Raw genomic sequence first — 26796 nt, 5'->3', positions numbered from 1 at the left:
TTTCCATCATTAAACAAACCTACGCAGATTCCAACAGGTGGATTTTTAAAAATTCCTCCTCGCCCTGGCACCAGACCCACCCAGAGAAGAGAGGAGAACATAGTCCAGGTTTCCTCCTACTCTGGTGCCTACTACCAGCCCCTTCACCTGCTCCCTAATCCTCTACTTCTGGCAGCCAAGAAGGATGCCTGCCACCGCCACAACCCTAGATGCCACCCTAGCCACCAAAGCCATTGCCACTTCCGCCTCTGCGTCCCCCCTGAATCTTGGCTCTTGTCTTCTCTTTCCAGCCCAGGCAAGTGGCTGTCTCTTGCTAGGTTCTGCTCGCCCACTGGGTAGCACAGTTAGGCTTAGAGGCCCAGCCCAAGGCAGAAAGACAGGGCTCAGAACCTCAGTCCTGCCATGGAGGACGGGCAGCAGAAAGAGAAGGTATGGAACAATCCTCTGCCACTTGCCTATCCACTGCTGCCCACAGCCCCCGGATCTCCTATTTCTCTTTCTGCCCACCTCCAGAATCTCCCCAATTTTCTCTCTCTGCCACCTCCTACCCACCTATCAGGCCATTTAGCTCTTGCTTACCACGGCACTGCCCCTATGCTGCCTCTGTGCCCATCCCACAGACAGATGAAAACCAAGGCCTGGCCCTCGCCCAAAGGTGCTGTCGTCTTCCGGCTCTTTCTGACTTTCTCTTTATGCCTCTCATCTCCCAGCTTGGCAAGGGTGGGAGAAATGGAGGCGGGGACCCCTGGGTGGGAGCGGTCACCTCGCTGCTTGCTGGCTGGCTCATTGGGCTAGGGTGAAGAAGGTGGGGCCTTGTTGCTTCCAGACAGGTGACAGGTCGCTGTCAGCTCTGCCACCTCCAACAGGTGCCATTCATCCTGACTTGGTTCCCGGTTACCGGGATCAGTGGCCACACCCCTGCCCATCCCCCTACCTGCATCCCCAGGCCCCAGAGAGGTGGAGACACCTACAGTGTGAGGGCTGGGAAGCCAGGGAGGCACCACCCAAGAGGCTGTCTCTGACCCCAGGGATGGGCACATAAGTGCCCAGGACCAGAGCTTTAGGATTACCAGGGTCTTCCAGAGCCGGTGTGAGAATGAGCAGGATGTTCTGCTGCCTGCAGGTGAAGCCACTGGGCTTCCTCAGGCCCTCCTCCTTGATGAATGTCTCCAGCCGCTTCAAGGCCCACCAGGATTCGCTGCCCCGGTTGCCCGTGCCCGCGCTCCGCCAGTCCCTGGACCGCTACCTCAAGGCGCTGCAGCCCATCGTGAGCGAGGAGGAGTGGGCCCAGACCAAGCAGCTGGTGGAAGAGTTTCAGACCGCAGGGGGTGTAGGGGAGCGCCTGCAGAAGGGGCTGGAGCGCAGGGCCAGGAAGACGGAGAACTGGGTGAGTGGAGCTCCCTGTTCCCATACGGGTTGAGGGGCCTGGGGCCCTCTCAGAGGTTCAGGTCATGAGAGCATCCCTCGCTGTGGCCTGGTGCCGGCCTCATGCTGAATTTCCTAGCACCAGCTGCTCTGGCACATTCTTTCGTGCCACGGGGTTTCTTGAGCGCTTCCTCTGTGCCTCGCACTAGGCCGGTCCCTGAGCGAGCAAGAAGGACACAGTCCATGGTCCCTTGGGGCTGACATTCAAGGCGGGTGGGAAGCAAGGTGATTAACCAGCATACAGGTGAGTGGATGAGTTTCTTTCCGGCAGTGAATTTCCCCAGGAGAAAAAAGGGAGAGAGGAGAATGGCAGTGTCTTTGTTTTGAGTGGGCAGCGGGGAGGTGGCCTTGGATCTGAGACAGAGAACAACTGGGCCAAGGTGGCAAGAGCCTAGCATGTCCAACAGCCAAGGCTGGAATGTAGAGCGGTGGCCTGGGGCTGGGGGTGTGGGGCGCATCAGAGGAAGGAATCTGGGCTGGAGTCCCGTGGGAGGGGGCCACAGGATGGCTCCAAGTGGGCCATTGGTCCTGTTCAGTGACAGGTCAGGTCGCCCTGGTTCCTTGTCCCCATCTGTCATGCAGGTGTGCACAGCTCGTGAAACTGGGTCCACACTGATGCTCCGTGCTCTTTTCTGTGTGCATCTTGCACCTCAGCACGGTGGAAAAGGAACCCCCCCAACTGCAGGGAGGGAAGCGGGCGTGGGGGTGGGAGGCATGGGATGAGGCTGGCACTGGCACCCCAAGGGAGATGCCAGCAGGGAGAGGGCAGATGAGTCAGTTCCCTCTGTCCCGTGTATGTTCTGGAGGCAGCACCAGTGGCCCTTGCTGATGGGGGTTGTGGGGGGAGCCGTCCTGACCTAAAGCAACTGCGTGGCGGGCCAGGGGCCGGGGGGAGAGGGAGACTGGCCAAGACGGGGCGGGCCGAGGGGGGAGCAGTCTTGTGGGAGAGAACCAGAGCCGGGTTTCAGCCATATAAGGTGGGAGATGCTCTGAGTGGGGCAGGTGGAGGGCTGGGGGCTGCACACAGGAGCTAGGAGTCACCAACTGGCAGGCTGGCATGTACTGAGCCTTGGCAGGCACTTAGAGAGTCTGTGGTCTGGCGGTTTCCCAACATTTTTATCCCGGAACTCCTTCCCACAGAAGCTTCTAGCTGAAGAGGTAGGGGTATCCCCTTCTCCACTCACAGGGCCCTCGTGCCCAGCAGATTCTCAGCAGGGGAACGCCCACATCTGCAGGATCTCCCCTTATTTCCCAGCTCTGGCCAGAGGCCCTGAGATCCTAATGGAGTGGGGGCCCCTGGCCGAAGGGCAGCCCGGCTGCTCCCAAGGGGAGGGAATTCCTGTCTGCTCCTCCCTGACCCACAGATGAGGAAGCTGAGGCCGAGAGGGGTAGATTGAAAGCCCAGAGCCACACAGCTGCTCTCAGGGAGGCCCTGAGCTACACAGGAGTGTCTGGCCGACCAGGAGCCCTGTCCTCAGGTCACAAGTCAGCAGACAGACGTTCCTCCCCGGCCTGCTGTATAACCTGGGCACATCACCTTCCCTCACCCCTTGCCAGGGGCCCACGGCTGGTGGCCTGGTGCTGCAGGCCAGCAGTTCCCCAAGCAGAAACTGTTCAGTGAAGAGGCAGGTCCCACTGCCGTTTGAGAGGGGAGAGGAAACACAGTGGGGGTGTGGGGCACCTGGGATGGAGAGACCGGCCAGAGAGGTGTTTTAGACATGTGCTTGCAGGGGCAGAGCGAGGGGGGTAGTACAGTCAGCACGTAAGGCTCAAGGATGATAGTCAGTGATAGCTGCACAGCCTGGGGATAGGAGCCTTCAACAGCCTGTCCATGGCTGGTCCCCAGAGAGACTGCTCCCCCAGTGGAACTAGCGCCCCTTGGGCAGAGGATAGACCACCAGGTGGAGACACAGGATGTGGTACCCACATCTTGTCACTACGGCAGTGATTTACCCTCACAGGGAGCTTTCCCAAGATGGCCCTGACCTGGAGACCCAAGGGAGTGTCTGCACCCCAGTCTGACACCAACAAAACCCAGGCCACGGAGGACCAGGGTCCCAAGGGCTACACTGCACTGAGCCCGTGCGTTCCTGGCTCCCTGGAGAATGTCTCCCTGGGACAATCAAAAACACATTCATCAGACTTTATAGATTTTTCCCTTTTTCCCTTTTTTGTCTATCCGGCATATATATATATATATATATATATATATATATATTTTTTTTTTTTTTTTTTTTTTTTTTTGACAGAGAGAGACACAGCGAGAGAGGGAACACAAGCAGGGGGAGTGGGAGAGGGAGCAGCAGGTTTCCCACTGAGCAGGGAGCCCGATGTGGGGCTCAATCCCAGGACCCTGGGATCATGACCTGAGCCAAAGGCAGACGCTCAACGACTGAGCCACCCAGCGCCCCTATCCGGCATATATTTTTTTCTTTCTAAAAGTAGTAAAATCATTGACCAAAAGTGTGTAAGAGGGGTGCCTGGGTGGCTCAGTCGGTGAAGCGTCTGCCTTCGGCTCGGGTCATGGTCCCAGGGTCCTGGGATCGAGTCCCGCATCGGGCTCCCTGCTCAGTGGGAAACCTGCTGCTCCCTCTGCCTCTGCCGCTCCCCCTGCTTGTGCTCTCACTCTCTCTCAAATAAATAAATAAAATCTTAAAAAAAAAAAAAAAAAAGGTTTGTAAAAGAAAGGAAAATGATTCCCATTTCTGCCTCTGCCTCCTCCCCTCACCCCACTCCACCCCCACCCTCAGGTTTCCTGCCCGGTCTTTCTCTCTGGAATCTTTGGCTTGGCAATATTGTCTGATTTATCTTGCTAAGGTGGATTGCCTCAGGCGAAGGGGAAATGATGGGGTGCTGCTGGTGGGTTGAAGGGGGTGGGGGGCTCTGGATCTGAGCATTCACACTGAGGATCTGCGCTCTATAGTGGGGGCAGAAGGGGCCCAGCCAGCTCCCCGCCCATGCCTCACAGGCTCTTGTCTTTTTCCCAGCTGTCCGAATGGTGGCTCAAAACAGCCTACCTCCAGTACCGCCAGCCCCTGGTCATCTACTCCAGCCCTGGTGTGGCCCTGCCCAAACAGGACTTTGTGGACCTGCAGGGACAGCTCCGGTGAGTGGCTGCGACTGGGACAGGGCTCCAGGCATGTTCAGGGTCCTGACGTCCAATGCCTCAGGAGACTGCAGGGGCCCCAGTCCTGGTCATTATCTTTCATCCCCACATTCAGCCTTATGAAGTCGGGAGTATCATCCCTAGTTTACAGATGGGGAAACTGAGGCTCAGAGCAATGAAAGGGCTTGCCCAAGAGTACCTTTCAGGATTGGCTGATCCGGGCCAGAAAGCAGGGTCTTCCTGGCTCTACAGCTTTATAACTGGTCACCACACTGTGGACCATGTCTCCTCCCTCCCTCTAAACCTGAGGCTATCCCTCACATCAGTTCTGATACTTCACCACCCTCCTCTCTCACTCCAACTGGCCACAAGGGTGACTTTATACACAGTCCCCTTTTCCACATTTGGCCATGTCACTTGCCCTGGCCCCTGTTCCGGGACTACCAGGGATAAAAATACCAGTGACAGGGATCTCCTGCCCAAGGACCAGCCACCCAGGGCTACCACCTGTTTCTCTTAAAGGGACCAGGGTACCCCAAGAATTCTGGCTCAGACTCCAGCCCGTGGTCCACATGGTCCAGGGGCAGCCCAGGTGTCAGGCGTGATTGGCGTGGCCCAGACCATCCAAGGAGGAAGGTCAGGTTGAGAGAGGTGGCCTGGGAGACACAGAGGCCCCCAGACAGGAAGGTACCTATCAGAGGGGACACCCTGAGCCACTGCCCTCCCATTCATACTCCCTGTCCCCCAAGGTCCCAGGTCCCTCTATAACTGAGGTTTCAGAGAAGGGTGACCTCCTTCCAGGCTCCAGGCTGTGGTTCAGGGTTTCAGGCCCTGTGTGGGTAGAATCCACCAGCACTGACCAGTAAACCAGCTATAATCGTACCTCCATTCATTACACCTACATCCTGCCAGGGCTTGGCTGAAGCATCTCCCTGGGCCCTCTAAGAGCTCTCCCTCTAGAGATAAGAGAAAGCTGGCTCAGAAAGGCAAGCTGGGACTCAAACACAGGTCCTGCCCTTGAACTCCTTCATGCTTACTGCAAGTGGTGAATCAGAAGTGAAGCAATCTGTCTCCTTTGACTAGGCCCCTCCCATCAGCCCACGGGTGTCCCTGATCAGGGACCTCCCTCGAGGAGTCCACACAGCCTCTGATCTCTAATTGGTCCCCCCAGGTTCGCTGCCAAATTCATCGAGGGCGTGTTGGATTTCAAGGCCATGGTTGACAAGTGAGCAGCCCGCCCCACTCCCCTTCCCCCTCCCAATTACCACAGCCACTCCAGCCTGGGCCGGGGCAAGGCCAATCAGCAGACCGATGCTGGGCTGGCCCAGAGCTCCTCGCTTTCACTTCCTGTTGGCCCAGCCTCTGTTGGGGTTGGGGAGACAGAGTGTGGGGACTGGAACACCTAGGTCCTCTGCTCCCGCTGCTGAGTCCGCCGCCTGGTGACATGGTCCCGACAGACCCCTGGAATTGGTGTCCCAGGCAAACAAAGAGGACCGCAGAGGTTGACTCACTGCTTCATGTCTACTCTGGCAAACTGAAGCACAGAGGGGGAAGGGGGTTTCCGGGGTGACCCCAGCAGGGCCCAGCCAGGGTGGAAGACAGGCCTCCTGACCGCAGGCCAGGCCCTGACCCAGCCCTGGCTCCTGCTGAGTGGGGGTCGGGACACCACTTGTGTGAGCCCCCTTCTCAGCTGTGCCCAGCAGCAGCTTCCTGCCGGTCTTGTCCTCTTTCCCACTTACTTGCCTGGTGGCCCCCTCACTGGCCCTCTGCACCCCCCCCCCCCGCAGCGAAACCCTGCCCGTGGAGTACCTGGGGGGGAAGCCGCTGTGCATGAACCAGTACTATCAGATCCTGTCCTCCTGCCGCGTGCCAGGCCCCAAGCAGGACACGGTCATCAGCTTCAGCAAGACCAAGAAGCCGCCCATGCACATCACTGTGGTGCACAACTACCAAGTGGGTGGGCTCCCAGCCTGCTGCAGGGGAGGAGGGGGGCAGGGCCAAAAGTCAGCCGCCCCACCGCACAGGCCCCCGCGTGCCCAGGAGCAGGCACACCCTGGGCGTCTCCACCGGGTGCCCCGCTAGGCCCCAGCCTGAGGGCAGCCAGGAGGGGCTGCGGGCCTGCCCAGCCTGGGGGAGAGCAGTGCAAGGCCCTCCCCCCGCTCACACCCATGGCCTGACTTCGTCCCCTCGGCAGGACCTGGGCCAGCTGGCACTGGCTGCAACTTCTGGGTTGCCAAGGCCAGGAGGAGGCAGGGGTGGGAGGTAACTGCCGCCAGTCTGAGACACACACACACCCCTCCCATGCCTCCCTTCTCTCCACTTGCCTGTGCCCGGATAGTTTTTTGAGCTGGACGTGTACCACAGCGATGGGACACCCCTGACATCAGATCAGATCTTCGTGCAACTGGAGAAGATCTGGAACTCGTCGCTGCAAACCAACAAAGAGCCCGTGGGCATTCTCACCTCCAACCACCGCAACTCCTGGGCCAAGGCGTACAACACCCTCATCAAAGGTGCCCCTGGGTGGGGGTGGAAGAAGGAAGAGAGGCCCCCCACCAGGCCCTGGGCAGCCACTTTTTTCACTGAATCCTCTCAAGTCAGAGTGGGTGTTGTTGGTCCATTTCACAGATGAGGAAACTAAGGCTTGTTTGGGTTTAGTTTCCCTCTGTTAAGCAGCAAGTTACGGTAACAGTCGAAGTCCTCTGGCTGCAGACCCCACCTCTGCCTCCACGTTCCTTCCAAATCCTGTGTTGGTCGGGGCATTGTCCCCAGAGCCAGACCCCTGTGTTGGCCCTGAGCCACACTGGCTTTCCACGTGACCTGGGGCTTCTGTTTCCTCATTTCTTTTTTTTTTTTTTAGATTTTATTTAGTTATGCACAAGAGTTGGGGGAGGGGCAGAGGGGGAAGGAGAGGGACAGGCAGACTCCCCGCTGAGCCCCGGGGCTCCATCTCAGACCTCACGACCCTGAGACCCTGGCCTGAGCCAAAATCAAGAGTCGGGTGCTTAATTGACTGAGCCACCCAGGCACCCCTCTTTTTTTTTTTTATAAGATTTTATTTATTTGTTTGACAGAGAGAGACACAGCGAGAGAGGGAACACAAGCAGGGCGAGTGGGAGAGGGAGAAGCAGACCTCCCACCCAGCAGAGAGCCCAAAGCAGGGCCCGCCCGATCCCAGGACCCTGGGACCATGACCTGAGTCAAAGGCAGACGCCTAACGACTGAGCCACCCAGGCGCCCCTCCTCTTTTTTTTTTAAGTTTATTTTTATTTTGTTAGAAATCTTTACACCCAACTTGGGGCTCGAACTCACAACCCTGAGATCAGGTGTTGCAGGCTCTTCATGACCTGAGCCAAAGGCAGACGCTTAACCAACTGAACCACCCAGGCGCCCCTGTTTCCTCATTTCTAATGCGGGTCTGGTATTGGGCCCTGCCTCACGGGGTGCCAGGGGAGCCGCAGGGTCCTGTTGAGGGTAAAGCTCTGACGCCCACACCTAACACGAGATGAATGCTCTGGAAGCCTCCGAGGCCTCCCCGGGCCTGACATTCAGCCCCATCTCACACCCCTCCCGCCTGCCTCCACAGACAAGGTGAACCGGGAATCAGTACGCTCCATCCAGAAGAGCATCTTCACCTTGTGCCTGGACGCCCCCATGCCCCGGGTCTCGGACGATGTGTACCGCAGCCACGTGGCCGGCCAGATGCTGCACGGGGGCGGGGGCAAGCTTAACAGCGGCAATCGCTGGTTCGACAAGACGCTGCAGGTGAGGCCTCGGCGGGGCCAGGACGCACACCCAAACTTGGCCCACTGCAGCCTCAGGACTTCCTGCCCCTCGCCTGGGCGTCCCTGGCCTCCCAGCTAGTAAAACAGGTGGGAAGCCAGCAGGTGGACGTGGCTGTAATTACCAGGCGGGTAGCCTGTCATTAGCGGGCCTGGCCCAGAAACCGCTGTCGCCCCTGCAGCACATCAGAGAGAGCCTGGGCTGTGGGGCCAGGCAGAGCGACGCGGTCTTGGCCGTGACTTTCCCTCTCTGCGCCTGTAAAATGACCCCCAGGGAGGGTCGTGCAGGGACTCAGTGAGGTGTATGAGTATGCGATGTGCTTGCTGTGGCTTGGAATGGGCCCGAGGCCCCTGCTGAGCATTAGCTGTTACTAATAACAATCATAAGTCATCCCAACCCCTGAGATGGCTTCAGAGAGGCGCTTCCCACGGACCCAGCCAGCAGAGAGTGGCTCTAGGGCCCTGGGCCTGATGGGGCCCTGCTCCCCTCCATAGTTCATCGTGGCAGAAGATGGCTCCTGTGGGCTTGTTTATGAGCATGCAGCAGCAGAGGGCCCCCCCATCATTGCCCTTGTGGACCACGTCATCGAGTTCACGTGAGTGTGGTTGTCCCACCCTCCACCCAGTTCCCTAGCTCCCGGTGATAGGTGACACACATGGGGAACGCCCCTCTCCCTTGGGCCTGGGAATCTGTTTCTTCAAATGAAGCTGGAGGAAGGAAGGCCTGGGCGTAGAGTCTGTCAGACCTGGGTTTGCCTTCCGGCTCTGCCACTTCGCAGCTGCAGGACCTCGGACAAGTCCCCTCCCCTCTGCAGGCCTCCTCCATGTGGCTCCTAGAAAGCTGGGGCGAAGGCATTTTTCTAAGGAGCAAACCCAGGGTCTCCCTAGGCTGGCTCCCTCCAGCCTCGGGGACCGTGCCCCACCCCCACCCCAGGCCCAGGTATGGACCCAGGCTCCCGAGGCCTCCTCGTGTCCCATGCAGGAAGAAGCCCGAGCTTGTGCGGTCCCCCATGGTGCCCCTGCCCATGCCCAAGAAGCTGCGGTTCAACATCACCCCCGAGATCAAGAGTGACATTGAAAAGGCCAGGCAGAATCTCAGCATGTAAGCACCGGGCACAGATGGTTAAGTCAGGGTAAAAGCCCGGGTCCCTGGAGCCTGCCGGGCTCCTGTTCTGGGTCTGTCGTCGTACCCGGCTGCTACTGAGCCTGGTCTTGGGCCTTCCCTTGGGCAGCCAGGGGCTGCCAGATGCTGCCTGCCCCTCACCCAGCTCCCTCTCACCCCACCCCAGCATGATCCAGGACCTGGACATCATGGTGATGGTGTTCCACCACTTTGGAAAAGACTTCCCCAAGGCGGAGAAGCTGAGCCCCGATGCCTTTGTCCAGATGGCCCTACAGCTGGCCTACTACCGGTGCGCCCCGCCCCCACCCCGCCGGTGGAGGAGGCATGAGGCCTGGGGGTGGAGGCGGGGCAACCTGCCAGGGGGGTGCTCAGCCCCCTCTCCCACCCAGGATTTACAAACAGGCGTGCGCCACGTACGAGAGTGCCTCCCTGCGCATGTTTCACCTGGGCCGCACCGACACCATCCGCTCTGCCTCCGTGGACTCGTTGGCCTTCGTCAAAGCCATGGATGACCCCAACGTGTCGGTGAGTGGTCCAGGGTAAGGGTGGGCAAGCTGGTCTCCCTTCCTATACGTTCTGTCATCACACCATTGATTGAGCACCTCCTGTCCTTCCAACCCTTCAACCCCTGGGTGCTGGGAATCTCCCAGAAGGTAGAGTCATGATTTGGCCCTGAGCTTCCTGGCAGCCAAAGACTAAAAGGAACTGTTTGTTCATTCACTTATCTGCAGCGAGCTTCTGCCCTATGGGTCAGGCCTCGGAGAAGGACTGACGAGAGAGAGGGCAGTTCCCATTTCTGCTCTCAGAGGGCGTGGACTCCGGTGCTGGCTGGGAAGTGGGCTGCTGGGGTGTGGGCGGCAGGAACAGGGAAGGGACATACACTTCAACTCCCTCACCCCCTAGGAGCACCAGAAGGTGGAGCTGCTGCGGAAGGCCGTGCAAGCCCACCGAGCCTACGCCGACCAGGTGACCGAATGACCTCATTTCCCAGCTGTCCGTCTGCCTGTCCATCCCTGCAGCAAATGCTGCTCACCCTTAACACAAACCCCTCCTCCCCAAACCTTGGGGCACTTGGGGCACCTGGAGCCAGGCTGAATATTGCCGTTTTAAAGTTGGAGAAACCAAGGCTCAGCCCAGTGACTTTGTTGGTCCCGGGTTAGCCTCTGGATCTTGCTGGCTCAGCCCCAGAACCCTTGCGTCATGCTCTCTCCTCAGTGTCCCGGGAGCCCAGGACGCTGAGGGTTTGCAGGGTCTGGCCAACAGCAGCGGTCCTGCCCTCTGACAGCTTGGGCGGTGGTCAGGAGGGTGGAGGCCTGGGTTTCCATCTGGCTCTGAGCACCTGTGTGCGCCGGGTTCGGCCCACGTTCCATGCAGATGTCCATTTCGATTCACTGCCACCCTGTAAAAGGAAATTCAGTGACCATCCCCATTTTATAGATGAAGACACTGAGGCTCCAGGATGTAAGTGACCTGCCAAGGCCCCATAGCCAGGATGGGGCCAGGCCACCCAGCTGTAGGCCTGTGTTCTTAAATCCTGCCCTGGTCCCTCCCTGGACAGGTCCCTGGGCCTCAGTTTCCCCATCTGTAACGGGAGGGCTGTACTGCCTGGACCCTCTGGTCTTGGGAGTCCAAGGGACCACCGTGTGGAAGAGGCGCTGCTGCCGCAGGCCTTTGAGGAAGGTCAGGGGCACCCTCTGGGCCTGCAGCCGCTGCGCCTGATGGCTTCCCCTCTCACAGGCCATCCGCGGGGAGGCCTTCGACCGGCACCTGCTGGGCCTGAAGCTGCAGGCCATTGAGGACCTGGTGAGCATGCCCGACATCTTTATGGACACCTCCTACGCCGTCGCTATGCACTTCAACCTCTCCACCAGCCAGGTGGGCCACTGCCCCGGAGCCATCTGGGTTTTCCTGCCCTCCGGGCCCCCGCCACTGCCCTAGGTGCCCTGGGGTGGGATGGCACAGACCCTGCTGGAGCTGGACAAAGGCTCCACTGAATAGAGCCAAAGTCCAGAACATGGTCAGACCTTGGTGGTGGTGTGACCCATAGAGGCCACCCCATGTCCACTGCTGAAGAACTGAGTTCTGGTGGAAGAGCTGGAGTCAGGGGGCTGGGCTGCAGCTCAGGGAGGCTGAGAAGGAGTCAGAGATCCCCCCCCGCCCCCCACTGTGGGAGAATCACCTTCATTCATTCACTGGTCAGGCACGAAGGAACGTCTGAGTCATGCCATCCAGTGCTGGGCACTGGAACACAGCAGGGACAGACCACCATCCTGTGTCCCTGGGGGCTCACAGTGTAGGCTGGGAGCACAGGGACCAAGGCAGTGACGTTCCCCCCCCTCCCCGCCCCAGGAAGTGCTGGGGGTCAGGGGAGGCTCAAGGAGGGAGCACTTAAAGCTCCCTCGGGAATGGCAAGGACAGCTCCGTAGAGGGTTGACTCCAGAACTGCGCCCCAAAGGAGGAGGAGAAGGAAGGCATCTGCTGGAGAAGAGGAAGGGGCGTCTCGGGCAGAGCACAGTGCGAGCAGAGATATAGAAAGGCCGGCTGGTGCCACCGCGGGGCTGGAGGGGAGCCCGTGGGGTAGGACGGAAACCTCAGTCCTGTGCTGTCTCCAGGTCCCTGCCAAGACAGACTGTGTCATGTTCTTTGGGCCCGTGGTCCCAGATGGCTATGGCGTTTGCTATAACCCCATGGAGGCGCACATCAACTTCTCCGTGTCGGCCTACAACAGCTGTGCCGAGACCAACGCAGCCCGCCTGGCGCACTACCTGGAGAAGGCACTCCTGGACATGCGCGCACTGCTGCAGAACCACCCTCGGGCCAAGCTGTGAGCCCCCTGTGCTCAGGCCTGCCGGCGCCACAGCCACGCCCACCAACGTTCCGCTCCTTTGCTCCCTCCCCACCGGACCCTGCAGATCTGACTAATGCAGGGCCTGCAGGCCTGAGCCAGGGCCTTCCATGGGGTCATCCCCAGCATTTGCTGGGCCCAGGTCCTGGGCTGAGTTCAGAGGCTGAGTAGGACGGAAGGCCCTGGCGCCCAGCGCGTCACCCATGAGCCCACCTCCAGGGGAAGGAGCCCAAAGAGCCCGTCCCTCGCTAGGGCAGCAGACTGGGAAGTCCTTTTCTTGCTAGCTCAGCTCTAGCCAGCCCCCTGCCCTCTACACTGCTGGCTCCTAAGGATCTAGAGCCAGGACTCTCTAGAGCCAGGGGCTCCAGGCCTCCCCAAGGCTGAGGCCAGGCTGCAGGGTGTGCTGGTAAGGGAAACCCAAGGCCTCGACGCGGCCCACCCTGCATGGCAGTACTATCTTCCCCGGGGGGGAGGGGGGTTGCTGTGCTCTTTTGGATCATGTGGCCCCTGAGCCCCGACTCACTTGCTTCCACTCAGCTTGATTCCTGAACCATGTTGATGGTTGTATAACAGTAACATACAAGGTGATTAATTAATAAAGCAGAAATTTGTCGGTGGAGAGGTGTTTCAGCCGAGGGGGGAGGCGAGGTGGGGCAGACGCTTTGCCTTCTCTCAACTTGGCCTGCATCTGGGAGCCAGTGTCCAAGCAGCCAGCAGGCCCGGAGGCTCCCAGAGCAGCCAAGAGGAGGGTTCTCCAGCTTCGGCTGGGGAGCTGCAGGCCAATGCCGACCTCAGGGCACTTAGCCGGGAATGGCACCAGACCCAGGGCTGCAGTCTCCACTGACTTGGGCCTCCCTGTCCATGGGCTGTGGGTGGGAACGACTCTCCCGGTGGGGCTGGGGGGCCTCACAGCCGCAGCTGTGGCGGGCTAGGCAGTGTGGAGCCGACTCTCAGGGCCTCGTCCTGCCACCCCGACACACACACACTGAGCCGGCAGCGGCCACGGCCAAGCAGCCTTGCTCAGCCCGGCCCAGCCCCAGGTGCTGCCAGGGCCTAGCAGACACCACGTCATGCGGCCAGCTGATCAGAGCCCTATACGTGTCCCCAGCCACCCACACCTCACAGGGCCAGGGTGTCCTGCCAAAATCAAGTAGGCTGTTTATGGAGAGAAGAGTCTCCTACTCAGAAGGATACTGGCCCTAGGGAAGGCACCTGTGAAACTCCCCAGAACAGGGGCTGAGGAGGTGGAGGTGGGAGAGGTCGCAGAGCTTGTGAGTGAGGCGACCTGGCTGACTCGGGACAATCACGTGAGGGTAGATCCTCTGGCTTTCTCCATTTTGCAGACGCAGAAACAAGCTCAGAGAGGTTAAGGTCACCAGGCCACTAATAGTGGCAGAGAGACATTTCCAGAGGGCCCACATAGCCAAGCACCCAGCGCCAACACCACACCCACTCAGACAACCCCAGGGCAGCAGGTGGAGGAGAAAGGAGCCCCGGGTGGAAACCGGCCTGGACTCGGGCCCCTGAGCTGGTGATGAAGGAGGACAGAGGGCCCCAGCCCGGGAGGCACAGGAAGGCGCCAGCTGGACCAAGGCACTGACAGGTGAAACTAACCTGTGCTAGGCACTGGGGACCGTCCAGCCTGATGGGGCCTCCTCACAGCCACACAGGTGGGGACTCAGCGTCCCTGTTCTCTGATGAGGCTAGGACAGGGTGTGCCCCTTGCCCAAAGTCCCAGGGAGCAAGAGGGGCCCAGAAAACGGGGGGAGTGGGTGTTGTCCTAGGCCTGGCCACTCAGGACCCCAGCACGGCCAGTAGGGTGGGGTGGATGCCAAGGGAAGGGGTACGGGAGTGCCCTCGTCTTAGGGGCCGTGAGCAGGAAGGCCTGCCAGAGAACCCCACAGGACACAGCCTCTACTCCACCGCTGGAGAGCTTCGGCTGGCCCTTGGCTTCCCTGTGCCCGGGTGTCCTCGTCCGTATCATGGAGGTGGTGCTGCTCCCCCAGGGGGCTACTGGGAGTCTCGGGAGCAGGCCCACTGCAGGAGTTGAGTGAGTGCACAGGTGAGCCCTAGTGCTGCAGGGAGGCGCACACAACCCAGCCTGGGGCAGCAGGGGAGCAGCGAGAGGGATCCAGGCCGAGGACACTGCCTGGACAGACACCCAGGGCTCCGGAGGCTCGAGTTCTAAGTGCATGGGTCTGAATATAAGGCAAAATGATCCTTCAGGAGTGAGGAACTGCTACAGAGGCTCACTCAGTTCTCTAGGGCTGAAAGTACCATTTGGAGAAGACGCATTTAGCACAGATGACCCCAAGCAGTGTTAGACGGAAGGCTGGGGGTGGGGTGGGGGTGAGCGGAAGGCAAAAGAACACTGATTTAGTCATTATTCCTGAGGGCATGACATGTGACCTCACACTCTGCAAGTGTTGCATGGGGGAACAAGTGTTCTAAAGGTCTCTGGACACTGTGGGAGGTGTTGGGGAGATGACACACTCCTACAGGATCGAGCTTTTTTTGTTGTTTTTTTAAGATTATTTATTTATTTATTTGACAGAGAGAGAGAGAGGCAGTGAGAGAGGGAACACAAGCAGGGGGAGTGGGAGAGGGAGAAGCAGGCTTCCCGTGGAGCAGGGAGCCCAATGCAGGGCTCGATCCCAGCAGCCTGGGATCGTGACCTGAGCCGAAGGCAGATGCTTAACGGCTGAGCCACCCAGGCGCCCCAGGATTGAGTTTTTAAATCCAACTGTCTGGATCTTATTTATTTATAAAAATAAATAAAACCAACTGAACGTTATGCCAATGGACACTTGCATTTTGGGATAAAATTTCTAGGGATAGTGTCATGCGCTTAGCCAGTGGACCCAGAGGATTGTTGGCCCCGGGAGCCACCAGACCCTGATGCCAATGATGCAGATGAAGAACTTGGTTTGGGGGGTGGTGGTGGTTTTCTGTGGGTTTTTTGCAAAGTATGAGTGAAAAAGAATGGCTCTAAGTATATTTTGTACAGGGACGCCTGGGTGGCTCAGTCAGTTGAGCGGCTGCCTTCGACTCGGGTCATGATCCCAGGGCCCTGGGATCGAGCCCCGCATCGGGCTCCCTGCTCTGCGGGAGCTCCCACTCCCCCTGCTTGTGTGCTCTCTCTCTCGCTGACAAATAAATAAAATCTTTAAAAAAAAAAAAAAAAAAAGCTAATCTGAAGGTTAAAAGATACAAGTTGTAAATAAATAAATTTTGTGCAATACATTATTAAAATCGAAACTATGACACAATGAATGAATGAAAGATTACTTGTTTTTTACCTAGATCCCCTAAAAGTTTGTCCAGGTTGGCATGAACTTGCTTTGGGCTCTTTTCACTGGGAAAGCGCAGGGGCTGGAGCCTGCCAGGTGAGGTGAAGGCCAGACCACCTAGGGCCCCATACAGGGGGACTCTCCCAAGACAGTGAGAATGGTGTTTTAGGAAGATGCTGAGCAATGGGTTGAAGGGGGCCTGGCTGGGCTGCGGATGAGGGAGCCATGGGCAGAGGCTTCGCGGTCTCCAGGGAGGGACCTGGACCCAGAGCGGCCTGGCAGGTGGAACGAGACAGACATTTGAAAGATGTTTATCAAGTATGAAGTAGAGTCAGCTAGGCTTGGGGCCCAGACTGAACGGGACAAGTTGGGCTGCCTAAAGGTGGGGATGGTGGGCAGGGGCGGGGAGCTGTCAATGGGGGTAAAGGCAGCGAGTCTACCTGGGACTCAGGGAACCCCCAGAGTTCACTGGGCAACCCCTTTCCTTTCCTCTCTCCTCCCTGCCTGCTGGATCTTGTCCCACCTGTCCTCCAGCTTGCTTGTTCAACTGTGTCCAGTCTGCCTTGCACCTGCCTATTGGGTTCTTGTTTCTTAGCTATTCTATTTTTCACATTTGATTCATTTTAACATCTGCCAGATCTCACTTTAGTTTCCTGTCCCCTACAGATATTTTCAAGTTTGTCTTTTACTTCCTTAAAACAGTAGAACAATTTAGTCTGTGCCTGATCATTCCAGTATCATCCTGGTATCTATGGGTCTGCCTCCATCGCCTGCTTTCTGCTAGTTCTCAGTCATGGCCCCACTTCCTTTTGTACCTGGCCGTCTCGGTCTGTATTTTGTGCACCATAATTTAAAAACATTTTACACAGGGGCGCCTGGTGGCTGTTGGTTAAGCGTCTGCCTTTGACTCAGGTCCAAATTCAGGGTCCTGGGATCGAGCCCCGTGTCAGGCTCTGTGCTCAGACGAGAGTCAGCTTGTCCCTCTCCCTCTGCCCCCGCTTGTGCTCTCTAATAAATAAAATCTTCAAAAACTATGTACACAAATAGGTCTTGGATGAAGTTTCCTCCAGAGATTTGTTTGCTTCTGCCACATACCTGGGGTGAGGTCAACATAACTGAATGTCAAGGTTCTGTGGACCCAGCAGGGATCCAAACCCAACCTCCAGGCTCATGTGAGGACAGATAGTTCTGGTTCACCCTGACCCTGACTGAGGGTGGTCGTTCTGCATCTCTGCTGCATGGATCAAGGAAGGAGCAGACTCCCTACCACGGGCCAGCCCTTGGGGATGACCTGATACCCATGGCACTCCCACAAGGCCTCCAAACACGTGGCTCAGCCTGCAGCTGTATCTTCCAAAGCAAGACACTGAGTTAAACAGGGAGTGGAGGCGGCAGAGGCTTAGGAAGGGCACGCTTGCCCAGTCCTCAAGGGCTGTCCCACGGAGGGGGCAGTGAGGCCGAGGGCAGCGCCAGAGCCAGCCGGGACCACGCGGCGGGGTGGAGCAGGACCGCCAGAAGGGGCAACTTGCGGCTGAACAGCAGGCAGCAAGGTCTCCTCAGACACTGGTGCGAAATGTCACAGGGACTGTTCAAACCCCAGGTCTGGGGGCTGGAAGGGACTAGATGTCTTGGAGATGCTTATGATGTTAGCCATAATCCCTGCCCCTCAGGGTCGCATGTCCCCACGGCCACTCCCCAGTCTCCTCTCATGAGCTCAGGCAACATATGCTCGAGCTGCCAGAGTTCAAGGTTTTATTTTAAAACAATAGTAAACAATTTCATTGATTTTTCTTAAATCAAACCACCTCACACTTGGCTTGTCTCAGGCAAAAAATAAAAAATAAAAATAAGAAAGGAAGGGGAGGAAAACATGGGGACTGACCAACCTTCCCCAGAAATAGGCCCCTGGTCCTGGCATCTGGAATGGCTTTTGGACGCTGTCTTTAACAAATGAGAAAAGAAAGCACCGAAATATTGTGCTTCAGCAGCAGATTAGGAACCTCCACAAAGAAAAAGGGTCGGGGGCGGGGTATGGAACACAGGTCCCGAGCAGCCTGGTTCAGGTTTAGAAACTTCCAGAGTCTGGAAGCATCTCTTCTCCACAACTCCACTTGAGAGTGACTTCAGAGGTCGGGTCCCTTCGGGAGCAGCCGCCCCCCACACTGGACAGTGGGGACCTGTGCAACCACACCCCGGACACAGGCTTGAGGATGCCCGACAAGCGCCCAGGCTCTCGGAGGGTGTCAAGAAGGACAAGGGAGTGTTCTGAGCACACAGAGGGGAGGGGAAGAGAGGACAGAGACATCAGGCGCCCCCAGCTCCGCTCCCCTCACCCGGCTCCTGCTTCCTCTGCGCTCTGTCTGGGTAGAGTTTGACAACTAACTGCTACTGGATGGCAGGACAAAAAAAGAGCTGTAAACAGCCTGGGTTCGCTCACCCACATGTGCAGGCTCTTTTGTCAGAAGGGGACCATTGTCTTGGGGACAGGGGACCGGAGAAAGCCCTTGTGGTGCAGGGTCGGTACGGGTAGGGCACAATGCTAGCAGCCGCCAGATGCGCGCTCTCTCGGGGCCCCGCCCCCCAGACAAGGAAACACTGAACAAGGTTCTGGAATGGCATTGGTGGCAGGGAGGGCATGGGGGTGCTCCCCTCCACCGGGGCCCCCACGCCACCTCTCTGGCCCAGGGCGAGGCGGCGTGTCCCCTGGGCCCCGGGCGGGCTGACCTCGGCCCCTCCTCTGTTGCAGGCCAACCACGGCAGAGCAGGCAGCCTCTTCCGGCCCCGTCTCCAAAAGCCCATCTGCCTTTGACAAAACCCCAAAATAAATAGTATTTCTCACGCCACCTGGATTTCCTGGCCCTGCGACCAGAGGCGCAAGCCCTCCTCTTCTACACCACACCCCAGTGCCCAGGGCACTTTCCACCCGACCAGGGGCTGGCAGTAGCACAGCGAGGGTCTCTGGCCATGTGGCCCCCTGGCAGCAGGCCCCCCAGGGTCCTGGGTTGAGGGGCTGGCTCGGCCCTTTGGTCCACCTTGTTCATTAAAATTAAAATAAGAAAAAAAAGGCTCCACTTGGTGACTTGGGTCTGTAGAGGTCTCTGCTTCATCCCTCTGTCTGTCATTCTGTCCATCCTGCAAGGCATCGTGCAGGCCAGATCTGGAGGCTGGACCCAGCCACACTCACCGGTCACTGCAGTTTTGTCCCCAGCTTACGCTGTCTGTTCCTACAAAGCGGGGGTGGGGGTCAAATGTCAGGATGCTTAGGGGTCAAATGAGGGGACCCCTGGCATTCAGTGAGCCATGCCCTCAGGTGTCCCCTCCTTATCCATAGTCCCATCAAAATGGGTGATTGCCCACCCTGGACTCAAACTGGGCCAATCAGAGCTCCCTGCCCTGGCACCTGGGATTTGGAATCCCAGAGAGGATCAATGTCTCAGGCTGGGTCTGTAACCCAGATGTTTCAGTTCTGGAGTTCAGGAACCCAGTCAAGACACTGGGGCAGAGGTGGGCCAGGGATGAGGCCTGAGGTCAGAGGGACCTGGCTGGAATCCAACTAATGCTGGGGATTACAGATAAGCCAACACAAGCAGGGTTCTGTTATCATTAACCGAAACAGACAAAAGACAGTTCTCCACCTGGAGCTGTGTAGGCAAACGTAGAACTACTGATGGATGTTCTACAGGGGATTTGAGTATCTGGTTGGGGAAATGGCTATATCCACGATGGGCCCAGGAACTTGAGGGAAGCAAGGACAATCTCCCCCATTTTCTAGAGGGGCTGGCTGAGGCTCAGAAAGGAGAATGGACTTGTCTAGAGTCCCATTTAAAATTCAGAAATCTCGGGGTGCCTGGGTGGCTCAGTCATTAAGCGTCTGCCTTCAGCTCGGGTCATGATCCCAGGGTCCTGGGCTCGAGCCCCGCATCGGGCTCCCTGCTTGGCCGGAGGCCTGCTTCTCCCTCTCCCACTCCCCCTGCTTGTGTTCCTTCTCTCGCTTTGTCTCTTTCTGTCAAATAAATAAATAAAATCTTTAAAATAAATAAATAAATAAATAAATAAATAAATAAATAAATAAATAAATAAATAAATAAATAAATAAATAAAATTCAGAAAACTAACTGCGCCCACATGTCCTGCACGATGTGGCCCCAGTTTCATCCCCTGCTCTGTCCCCTTGTCCCCTGGGCTCCAACCACACCTGCCTCTGTTTGGTGGACTCACCAAGCTTTGTCCTGCCTTAGAAGCTTTGAGGGTGCTGTTTCCTCTGCGGAGAGCACACTCTCTGCCACCCCCACTTCAACAGGCCCACTCTTGCTCCACACTCAGGTCTGCCTCCTCCCCCGGGCACCTCCCCGCCAATCAGGATCCTGTCACGAGCTCCCAGGCCCAGGACACAGATTGCACAGACAGGTGCTTCATTCCTCATGTCTCCCCTGTCTACCGTGACTGTCTCCCTCTGTATTACCCCCTAGCACATGGCCTGGCCGAGAGCAGGTGCTCATGGAAATTCTGGTTGCTGAAAGCAGGTGGCGGCCAGCCAGGTGGGGCCAGGTGGGGCGCCCGGGCCAGCTGGGGCCCTTCCATCAATAATGGGCAATAATGGGATTGCCTGCCCTAACCCCCTCAAATCCCCTTTCCTCATGGATCCCAGGCTTTACCCTTAAGCTCATTAGGATAATTTGGACCATGATGCCCCAGACACATTTCCCAGATGCTACAACACAGGGCCCCAGCCTGCCCCAGGGTTCTTCTCACCAGCATGTCAGGAAACCTCCCAGGCTTACTCTGGAGTCTCACCTCACCTCAGCTCCCCCTCTGAACCTGGGAAGAAACGGGGCCTTCCCCAGCCCAGCTGGAACCCCACCCAGGATCTGGGGTGAGTGGAGAGGGAGAGCTGAGTCAGGAGGCTCCGAAGCCCAGCTTTGTTCTGACTTGCTATGCATCCATGGGCAGCCCCAACTCCCTGTGCCTCAGTTTCCCCATCTGTAGGAAAGTATCTGGACTAAACAAATCCAAGGAGTATCCACATTCAGCCACCCTGAGAATCTTAGCTGCCCAGCTCTCTCATTCTGGGCCACAGAGGCTAAAAGCACAGCTCTGGGCCAGACAGCCAGGTTCCCTGCCTAGCTCCCACACCCACCTTCTGCAAGTCCCCAGTCAAGCAACTCCTCCTCTCTTCTCTGAGCCTCACCTTCTCAGTTGTAAAATGGGACCCAGAGGAAGGTTCAATGAGGTAGTGCAAGAAAAGTGCTGAGGCAAGTGGCTGGCTATTGGGGAGCCCTCCAAACAGGGGGGCAGTGGGCGCTGTGGGGCTCTGTCCCACTGAGCCAGGACCCAGTGACTGCTGGCCCCTAACTCACCTGGCTTCTGCCCGGGTTACCGTGTACTCAAACCAGAGTACGTTGGGAATGAGGCTCGTGTCTCGGATTAGGAAGAACTCAGAGATAGGCCTGGAGAAACAGACATCCAGAAAGCCAGGACCACATCAGGGCATGAGCCTATCACCAAGCCAAACTCCCCCACCAGTGCCCAGGGCTGGCAATGCACCCTCCCCCACTACTCAGAGAATCTTTGCCTGGCCTGTGACCCAGGAGCCACAAAGAGACCCAGATGTGTCACCTGTGTGATACCCAGGCAGGGGCGCTGCCCCACGGTACACACAGCCCAGCAGGCCTCGGGCTGCTTCCTAAATCCCTGAGAGCCTAGGTGCAGAGGGTGGCCCCTTGGCTTCTGGGCCTGAAGAAACCCCTGGGGGAGGAGGATGCCAGGCAAGCAGGACCCACAGCCCATGCCCACCAGAGACGGGGACACTAGGGCCGCCCTCCCAGGGAGCTAGAGGCTGAGGGCAGAGGTGGGTGGGGCAGCCACAGGGCCAGGAGGCAGTTACCAGGCTGCTATCCTAGGGAACAGCGGGGTGAGGACCTCCTGGGTGAAGGCGAACCAGGCGACGGCCATGAGGCTCCCAGCAATGCCCCCATAGAGCACCTGGCTCCAGGTGTGGTACAGCAGGTAGACCCTGGGCCAAGGACAGAGGGAAGTTCATGAGACCCAGCTGGGCACAGGCCTGCACAGTCCCCCCATGCCCAAGCGCTGGCTTCCCAGGGACCTGTGCGTGCACACGGGGAGACACACACAGATAGGAGAGACTCCTATGAACACACAGCCTCCGATCTACTTTCAGAAGGAGATGCTCGTTCCAACAGCTGCTCCCCCAACCACAGAAGTGAAGGGATGGTTCGGCTGGGATTTGCCTCCCTTCTGTCCAGCCTTCAGCTCTGAGTTTGTCTTCAATAAGCTCCTCCGGGACACAGGGAACAGACGGCGGATGTGTGCAGGTGTCCCCAGAACTGTGGGCTCGGCCCGGAGGAGAGAGGAAGGACTGGGCTGGAAGGGGGAGCAGAGTCCTAGCCCTTTAAAATGAGAGGCCTGGGACCCCTTCCCCAGCCCTGCTCTACAGCCTCTGGGACTCGGGTCCATACGCAGGTCCAACAGGGACCACGAATCCAGCAGGACCCCAGTGGGCAGGGCAGGGGGCAGGGGCTCTCCCTCCCTCCGTACCTGCTGTAGGAGACTAGAAAGGCCGCGGTGAGGAGACCCAGGGAGAGCACGTGCCTCCACAGCAAGTCCAGGAACCTGGCGTTGTTTGTTTGGTGCATTCTGGGAAAACAGGCCTGTCAGACGGCCTCAGCCCCCAGCCTGGAGCCCAGGCCTCCCCACCAGCCCCTGGTCCCATCCAAATGCTGCCTGGGCACCTTCTCCTTGGCTGCAGCTCCTCCCACCCCGACAGAGGCCAAGCCCCAGGGGTGTCCAAAGAGCTGACAGAGAGTCCCTGGCAGAGGCCAGCCTGGGCCAGTTCAGGGCCACCCCAGCCAGGGCAGAACCTCACCTTAAATACAGGAAAAGGAAGGAGTAGACGGAGAAGAACCACATAAACTGGGAATGGCTGGAGGGCATCCCGTACTTGGTGCCCACTGCCATGTGGGGGCCTGGGAGAGAGAGAACAGAGCGGGATGGGAGGCTGCAGGCCTCCCAGTCATGTTCTGTCCGGGGGACGCCCCCCCCCCAGGCCCCACGACCCAGGCCCTACCTCCACAGGGCCGTGGCTCCTGAATGACGTGTTTGATCAGCCAGTTGACCCCCTCGTTCAGTGCCAGGCCCCCTAGGAATGAAATCTGCCAGGAAGATGTGTGGTCAGCTGGGCCTCTGTGTGCCTGCTGGTCAGTACCCAGGCCCAGAGACTGTGGCATCTACCTGAACCTCCCACCCCAACTAGTGAACAAGCCCGACCCGGCCAGGAAGCCCCGCACACCTCAAGAAAGGCAGGGGCAGGAAAGAGAAAGCAAAGCACCCAGGATGAAGCGGTGCAGCGCCCCCTCCCTGGCGTGGGGGCAGTGGAGGGCCGGGCAGGGCCGGGCAGGGACAGACTTACCGTGTGCAGCTCCCGCTTGAATATGATGAGGGTCACGAAACCAACTATGACGAAGACGGGGCTGAGGCTCAGGTAGGCAAGGAGGTGGCCAGAGAGATCCCCTGGGGTGGATAAAGGGAGAAGAGGATGAGGACAGAGCACAGCAATCAGAAGAGGGGCCAGCACCCAGCAAGTCAAGTGGGGCCTGAGCCAGAAAGGAGGCCCAGAAGGGCCCAAAGGGCAGGACCAGGCAGCTGTGGATGCCTCAGTCTACCAGTTGACCTCACCAACTCAGTCATGGGCATGATGTGCCAGTGTCTGTTCACTGGGCCCTCATGTTCATAGATCATAACTTTAAAGCTGGTGCCCTCACTGGCCCCATCCTGTAAATGAAGAAACTGAGTTCCACAGGGGTTGCATGATTTGCCCGAGGTCACACAGCCAGAAAGAGGTGAGATCTGGCCTAAAATCCAAGTCTCTGACCTGGTTCAGGTAGTAAACCCATCACCCTGCCAATGCAGGAATTTGAACCCGGCTTGGTCTGACCTCAGAGGCCAGGTCCCGTACCAGGAGGAAGGCCAGCGGGCACATGGGTGCCTCTGGAACACAGGGCTGTGCTGAAGCTGCCCCAGCCAAGTCCGGGGCCTCCGGCGGAACCTGGTAGTCTCTGGACACTGCAGAGCCTGACGGGGACCAAGTGAGGGGAGGGGACAGGCTGCTTTGCCCAGTATGGCAGCCTCTACCTGTTTCTACCCTCCTCAAGGCCCAGAAAGGAGGCCATGCGGGGATCAGGAGCCCCTTTGAGAGCTGAGGACACTGAAGCCAAAAGACAAGAGCCACGCTCCCCCTTGGTTAAGGGCAGGGCTGACACAGAATCCAAAGACTGCCCTCACCATTAGAGACAGGGCATCTGCGTGGCCGCTCTAGGGTCAGAGGGTACACATGGTGCATGGTTCAGCTCCTGTGCCAGTGAAGAGGGGATATTAGCACCCACGTCCTACAGCTATGGGAGCTTTGATGTGGCAAGACCCACGAGACCAGTTCAGCCCTGGCACCTAGGGATGCTTCCATGTTGGGAGAACCCAGCATGGGAATGGCCCACCCCACCAGCCTGGTCTCACACAGGGAGCAGGAAGGTGCCCACACAGGGCTGAGCCCAGATTCCAGTCTGAAGAGATGGTCACACACCTGGCCTCACTCACATCTACCCATGGTAGGACTGGCTGGGAACTGGCACGGGGGAAGGGGCCGGCAAACTAGGTACAAGTTGCCATTGCTGCCCCGGGCCCACCGGATGACACTGGGTGAGGCCCTCGCCTGTCACAGGCCTGTCTCCTCAGCCACATGATGGCCTGGTCCCTTCCAGCTCTGAGATTCTGGGTTTCTCAGCTGCCCAGCTGATGCCCCGAGCACTGGGTTGTAATGACAGGGAGTAACTTGCACCCCAAAACCTTTGACCATCTCCACGGCCTGGCCCACAGCCAACGTGACCTTGGGCCTTCCTGCAGATGCCTTAGAGACTCTGGCCTCACCACTCTCTGATCTAAGCCCCTGTGTGGCTCCCTCTGCCCTTGGGATGAGTCCCACCTCAGCCCAGCTCATCAGGCCCCGCACAGTCCTGGCCCTGCTTCCCTCCCACCTCTGCTCCAGTCCCCAGGAACAGAACTCTAGTTCCCTGAGTGCTCCCTGCCCTGTCCCACTTCTGGACCTTCGCACACACAGACTCCCCCAACTGAGATGCCCTATGGGTTAATGCAACATAAATTAAGCAGCCACCATGGTGGCAAAAAAAAAAAAAAAAAGACACATTCCTGCCACTGCAGAGCTCTCAGTCTGTGGGGGAATCTGTAACCAGGGCATGGCTCATGATGCACTCGCTAGTGTAGCTATGGGGCCGGTCTCTGTCTCTCCCTCTCCACAGTAGGCTCCAGGAGATTAGGGATGGGGTCGCTATACCCTGCTCAATCCCCCAAGCCCGGCACAGCACCTGGCACTTAACTAGGCTCAAAAACGACGCCACATGAGCAGAGAAGGGACGAAGGAAGCAAGGATAAGTGTGGTGAGGGCACAAAAGGGGCCACAGAAGAGTTAACAAGGGACCAGACCTCAAACGAGGCCCCCAGCTTCACCCAGGTCCCTCCTCCAGGCACTCATAGACCCTGCAAAGGGTCCCTTGTCACAGCCTGTGTCATGCAGCTCACGAACGCCAGGTTCCTTCTTCTGGTCTGTGAGCGCCCAGAGAAGCTACTCTGAGGCCAGGGAGGGGAAATACGAAAGTGCTGAGGCCTTCAAGTCCCTTCCCCTCTCCAGGCCTCGGTTTCCCTCCTGTAAAGTGGGGTTTTTTTCACAGTCCATAGGGCAGAAGTCTGTTCACCATTCTAAACCCAGACCTAGCTCAGGGCCTAGCACTCAGGAGGTGCTCAGTGAATACTGGCTGAATGAATGATGCATAAATGGTGGGCAGGCAGGCAGGGCACAGGCCTGGCAGGGCCACCCCACCCCCACTATAACCGAGAACACCTAGGGTCAAAGTTCCCAGGCATCCAGCCCTGGGGCCCTCAGCGGGGCCAGGTACTCATAACTCTGCGACCAAGAACAGCATGAGCAGGCCCTTCTCGGGGCAACCAGGGCTCAATGAGGGGCCCCCAGTCTCACCCAACACCCAATCATCCTACTCGGGGAGGGTGGGGTGGGCTTGAGGGGATCCTGGAAAGGTGAGGTGATATTCACTGCAGTTACATACTGAATGCTTACTGTGTGCCAGGCATCACACTCAGCATTTCTCACATCACCGCTATAAAGAAGGCACTGTGATCAGTCCCACTTTAGAGATGAACTAAAGGAGGCACAGAGAGGTGAAGTCATTTGCACCAGGCCTCAGCCTGAACTGGAGCCCAGATACTTCTGACCCAAAGGCCCAAGCTCTGCACCACTCTGCTAGCCTCCAGAATGGTCGCTAAAGGACCTCTCAGCTGGAAAAACCTGCACTTCTAGAGATGTATCTGATTGGGGAACTCCAGAAGTCAGATCCCACGGGCTGCCAGTCCCCTAACACGGCCCCCTCTGTTGTGGGGCAGTGCCCTGCTCAGGGCGTGGCACAAGTACTCAAACAACGAATAACTTCCCGGCCTCGGTTTACACACTCCCAGCAGTGGGGAGCTCTTTGCAGCCTAAAAGCGCTGACTGAAGGAAAGAAGCACTCCCTGCACGCCGAGGAGGGAGTCTGGCCTCTTGGCCTCCAGGGAGGTCAGGGAAGAAGGGCCCAGGTCCAGGCCAGTCATCCATTCCCGCCTCACGCAGACCCCAGCCCCATTACAGCCCACCAGCGTCCCGGGACCCGGGGGAGCGGCCCGGCCGCGCAGCCGCAGAGTGCGCGAAAGAGCCGCTCACAATTTCGCCCAGCTCATCGCCGCACTACTGCGCGTGCGCGGCGCGCGCGCCGGCCGAACCCCTCCAAGGCTCACTATTTGACAGTTCCCACCCCGGTCCCCCGGCGCCCCCTCCGCGGGCTCGCGCGGGCCGGAGCGCCCAGGGCTGACGGGCCGGCCCCAGGAAGGCGTCCTCCGAGGCGGGGCCGCCTTTTACCTGTAGGATATTCGACGTGGGTGAGGGTCACCGGCCGCCATGAAGCGGGGAGCGAGCACTGTCCGTCCGCTGCCATCTTACCCGGAGACCGGGCTTCGCCGAGCAGCCAATGGGAAGCCAGGGGGGCGGTGGTCCTGACCTATCACGCCGGGGAGGCGCCGCGTGCCCAATCGGAGGCCGATACAGGTAGCGGCGCAGCCATTTAGCGTGCCGGCCCTGAGGCTGACCCGAGCGG

The 26796-nt window shown here is 58.4% G+C and overlaps 2 protein-coding genes across 8 annotated transcripts in view; one reads left to right on the top strand and one right to left on the bottom strand.

The window, feature by feature from the left end:
* The window catches only part of CRAT (carnitine O-acetyltransferase), a 14474-nt gene extending 1576 nt beyond the window's left edge, over positions 1-12898 (top strand). The window contains exons 2-15 of one of the 2 annotated variants that reach the window (XM_045883305.3): positions 291-429; positions 1124-1387; positions 4413-4531; positions 5703-5756; positions 6319-6484; positions 6870-7044; positions 8118-8296; positions 8809-8909; positions 9296-9415; positions 9603-9725; positions 9826-9961; positions 10340-10402; positions 11174-11311; positions 12049-12898. In XM_045883305.3, the coding sequence (XP_045739261.1) occupies positions 403-429; positions 1124-1387; positions 4413-4531; positions 5703-5756; positions 6319-6484; positions 6870-7044; positions 8118-8296; positions 8809-8909; positions 9296-9415; positions 9603-9725; positions 9826-9961; positions 10340-10402; positions 11174-11311; positions 12049-12264 (1881 nt within the window). In that variant the 5' untranslated portion in view covers positions 291-402 and the 3' untranslated portion in view covers positions 12265-12898. The remainder of the gene's footprint in view (positions 1-290; positions 430-1123; positions 1388-4412; positions 4532-5702; positions 5757-6318; positions 6485-6869; positions 7045-8117; positions 8297-8808; positions 8910-9295; positions 9416-9602; positions 9726-9825; positions 9962-10339; positions 10403-11173; positions 11312-12048) is intronic. The other variant, XM_045883304.3, reaches the window with a different exon arrangement.
* DOLPP1 (dolichyldiphosphatase 1) lies at positions 8909-26796 on the bottom strand. 6 transcript variants are annotated; one of them, XM_064579332.1, is made up of 9 exons: positions 26562-26783; positions 22998-23098; positions 22656-22740; positions 22455-22554; positions 22127-22225; positions 21456-21584; positions 20929-21018; positions 10776-10835; positions 8909-9154 (listed from the first exon to the last, which is right to left on the bottom strand). In XM_064579332.1, the coding sequence occupies exons 1-9, from the start codon at positions 26635-26637 to the stop codon at positions 8944-8946; spliced, it is 951 nt and encodes a 316-aa protein (XP_064435402.1). In that variant the 5' UTR covers positions 26638-26783; the 3' UTR covers positions 8909-8943. The 6 variants fall into 6 exon arrangements, with proteins under 6 accessions (XP_064435402.1, XP_064435404.1, XP_064435403.1 ...); XM_045883302.3 differs by lacking the exons at positions 8909-9154; positions 10776-10835 and adding an exon at positions 17310-18795 and having other exon boundaries at positions 26562-26765; XM_064579334.1 differs by lacking the exons at positions 8909-9154; positions 21456-21584 and having other exon boundaries at positions 9959-10835; positions 26562-26792.

Source organism: Mirounga angustirostris, unplaced genomic scaffold, assembly GCF_029215605.1.
Source record: "Mirounga angustirostris isolate CCGP_5_RB_7025 unplaced genomic scaffold, mMirAng1.0.hap1 SCAF_15, whole genome shotgun sequence".
Taxonomy (NCBI): domain Eukaryota; kingdom Metazoa; phylum Chordata; class Mammalia; order Carnivora; family Phocidae; genus Mirounga; species Mirounga angustirostris.
This window is presented reverse-complemented; position numbering and strand designations above follow the sequence as displayed.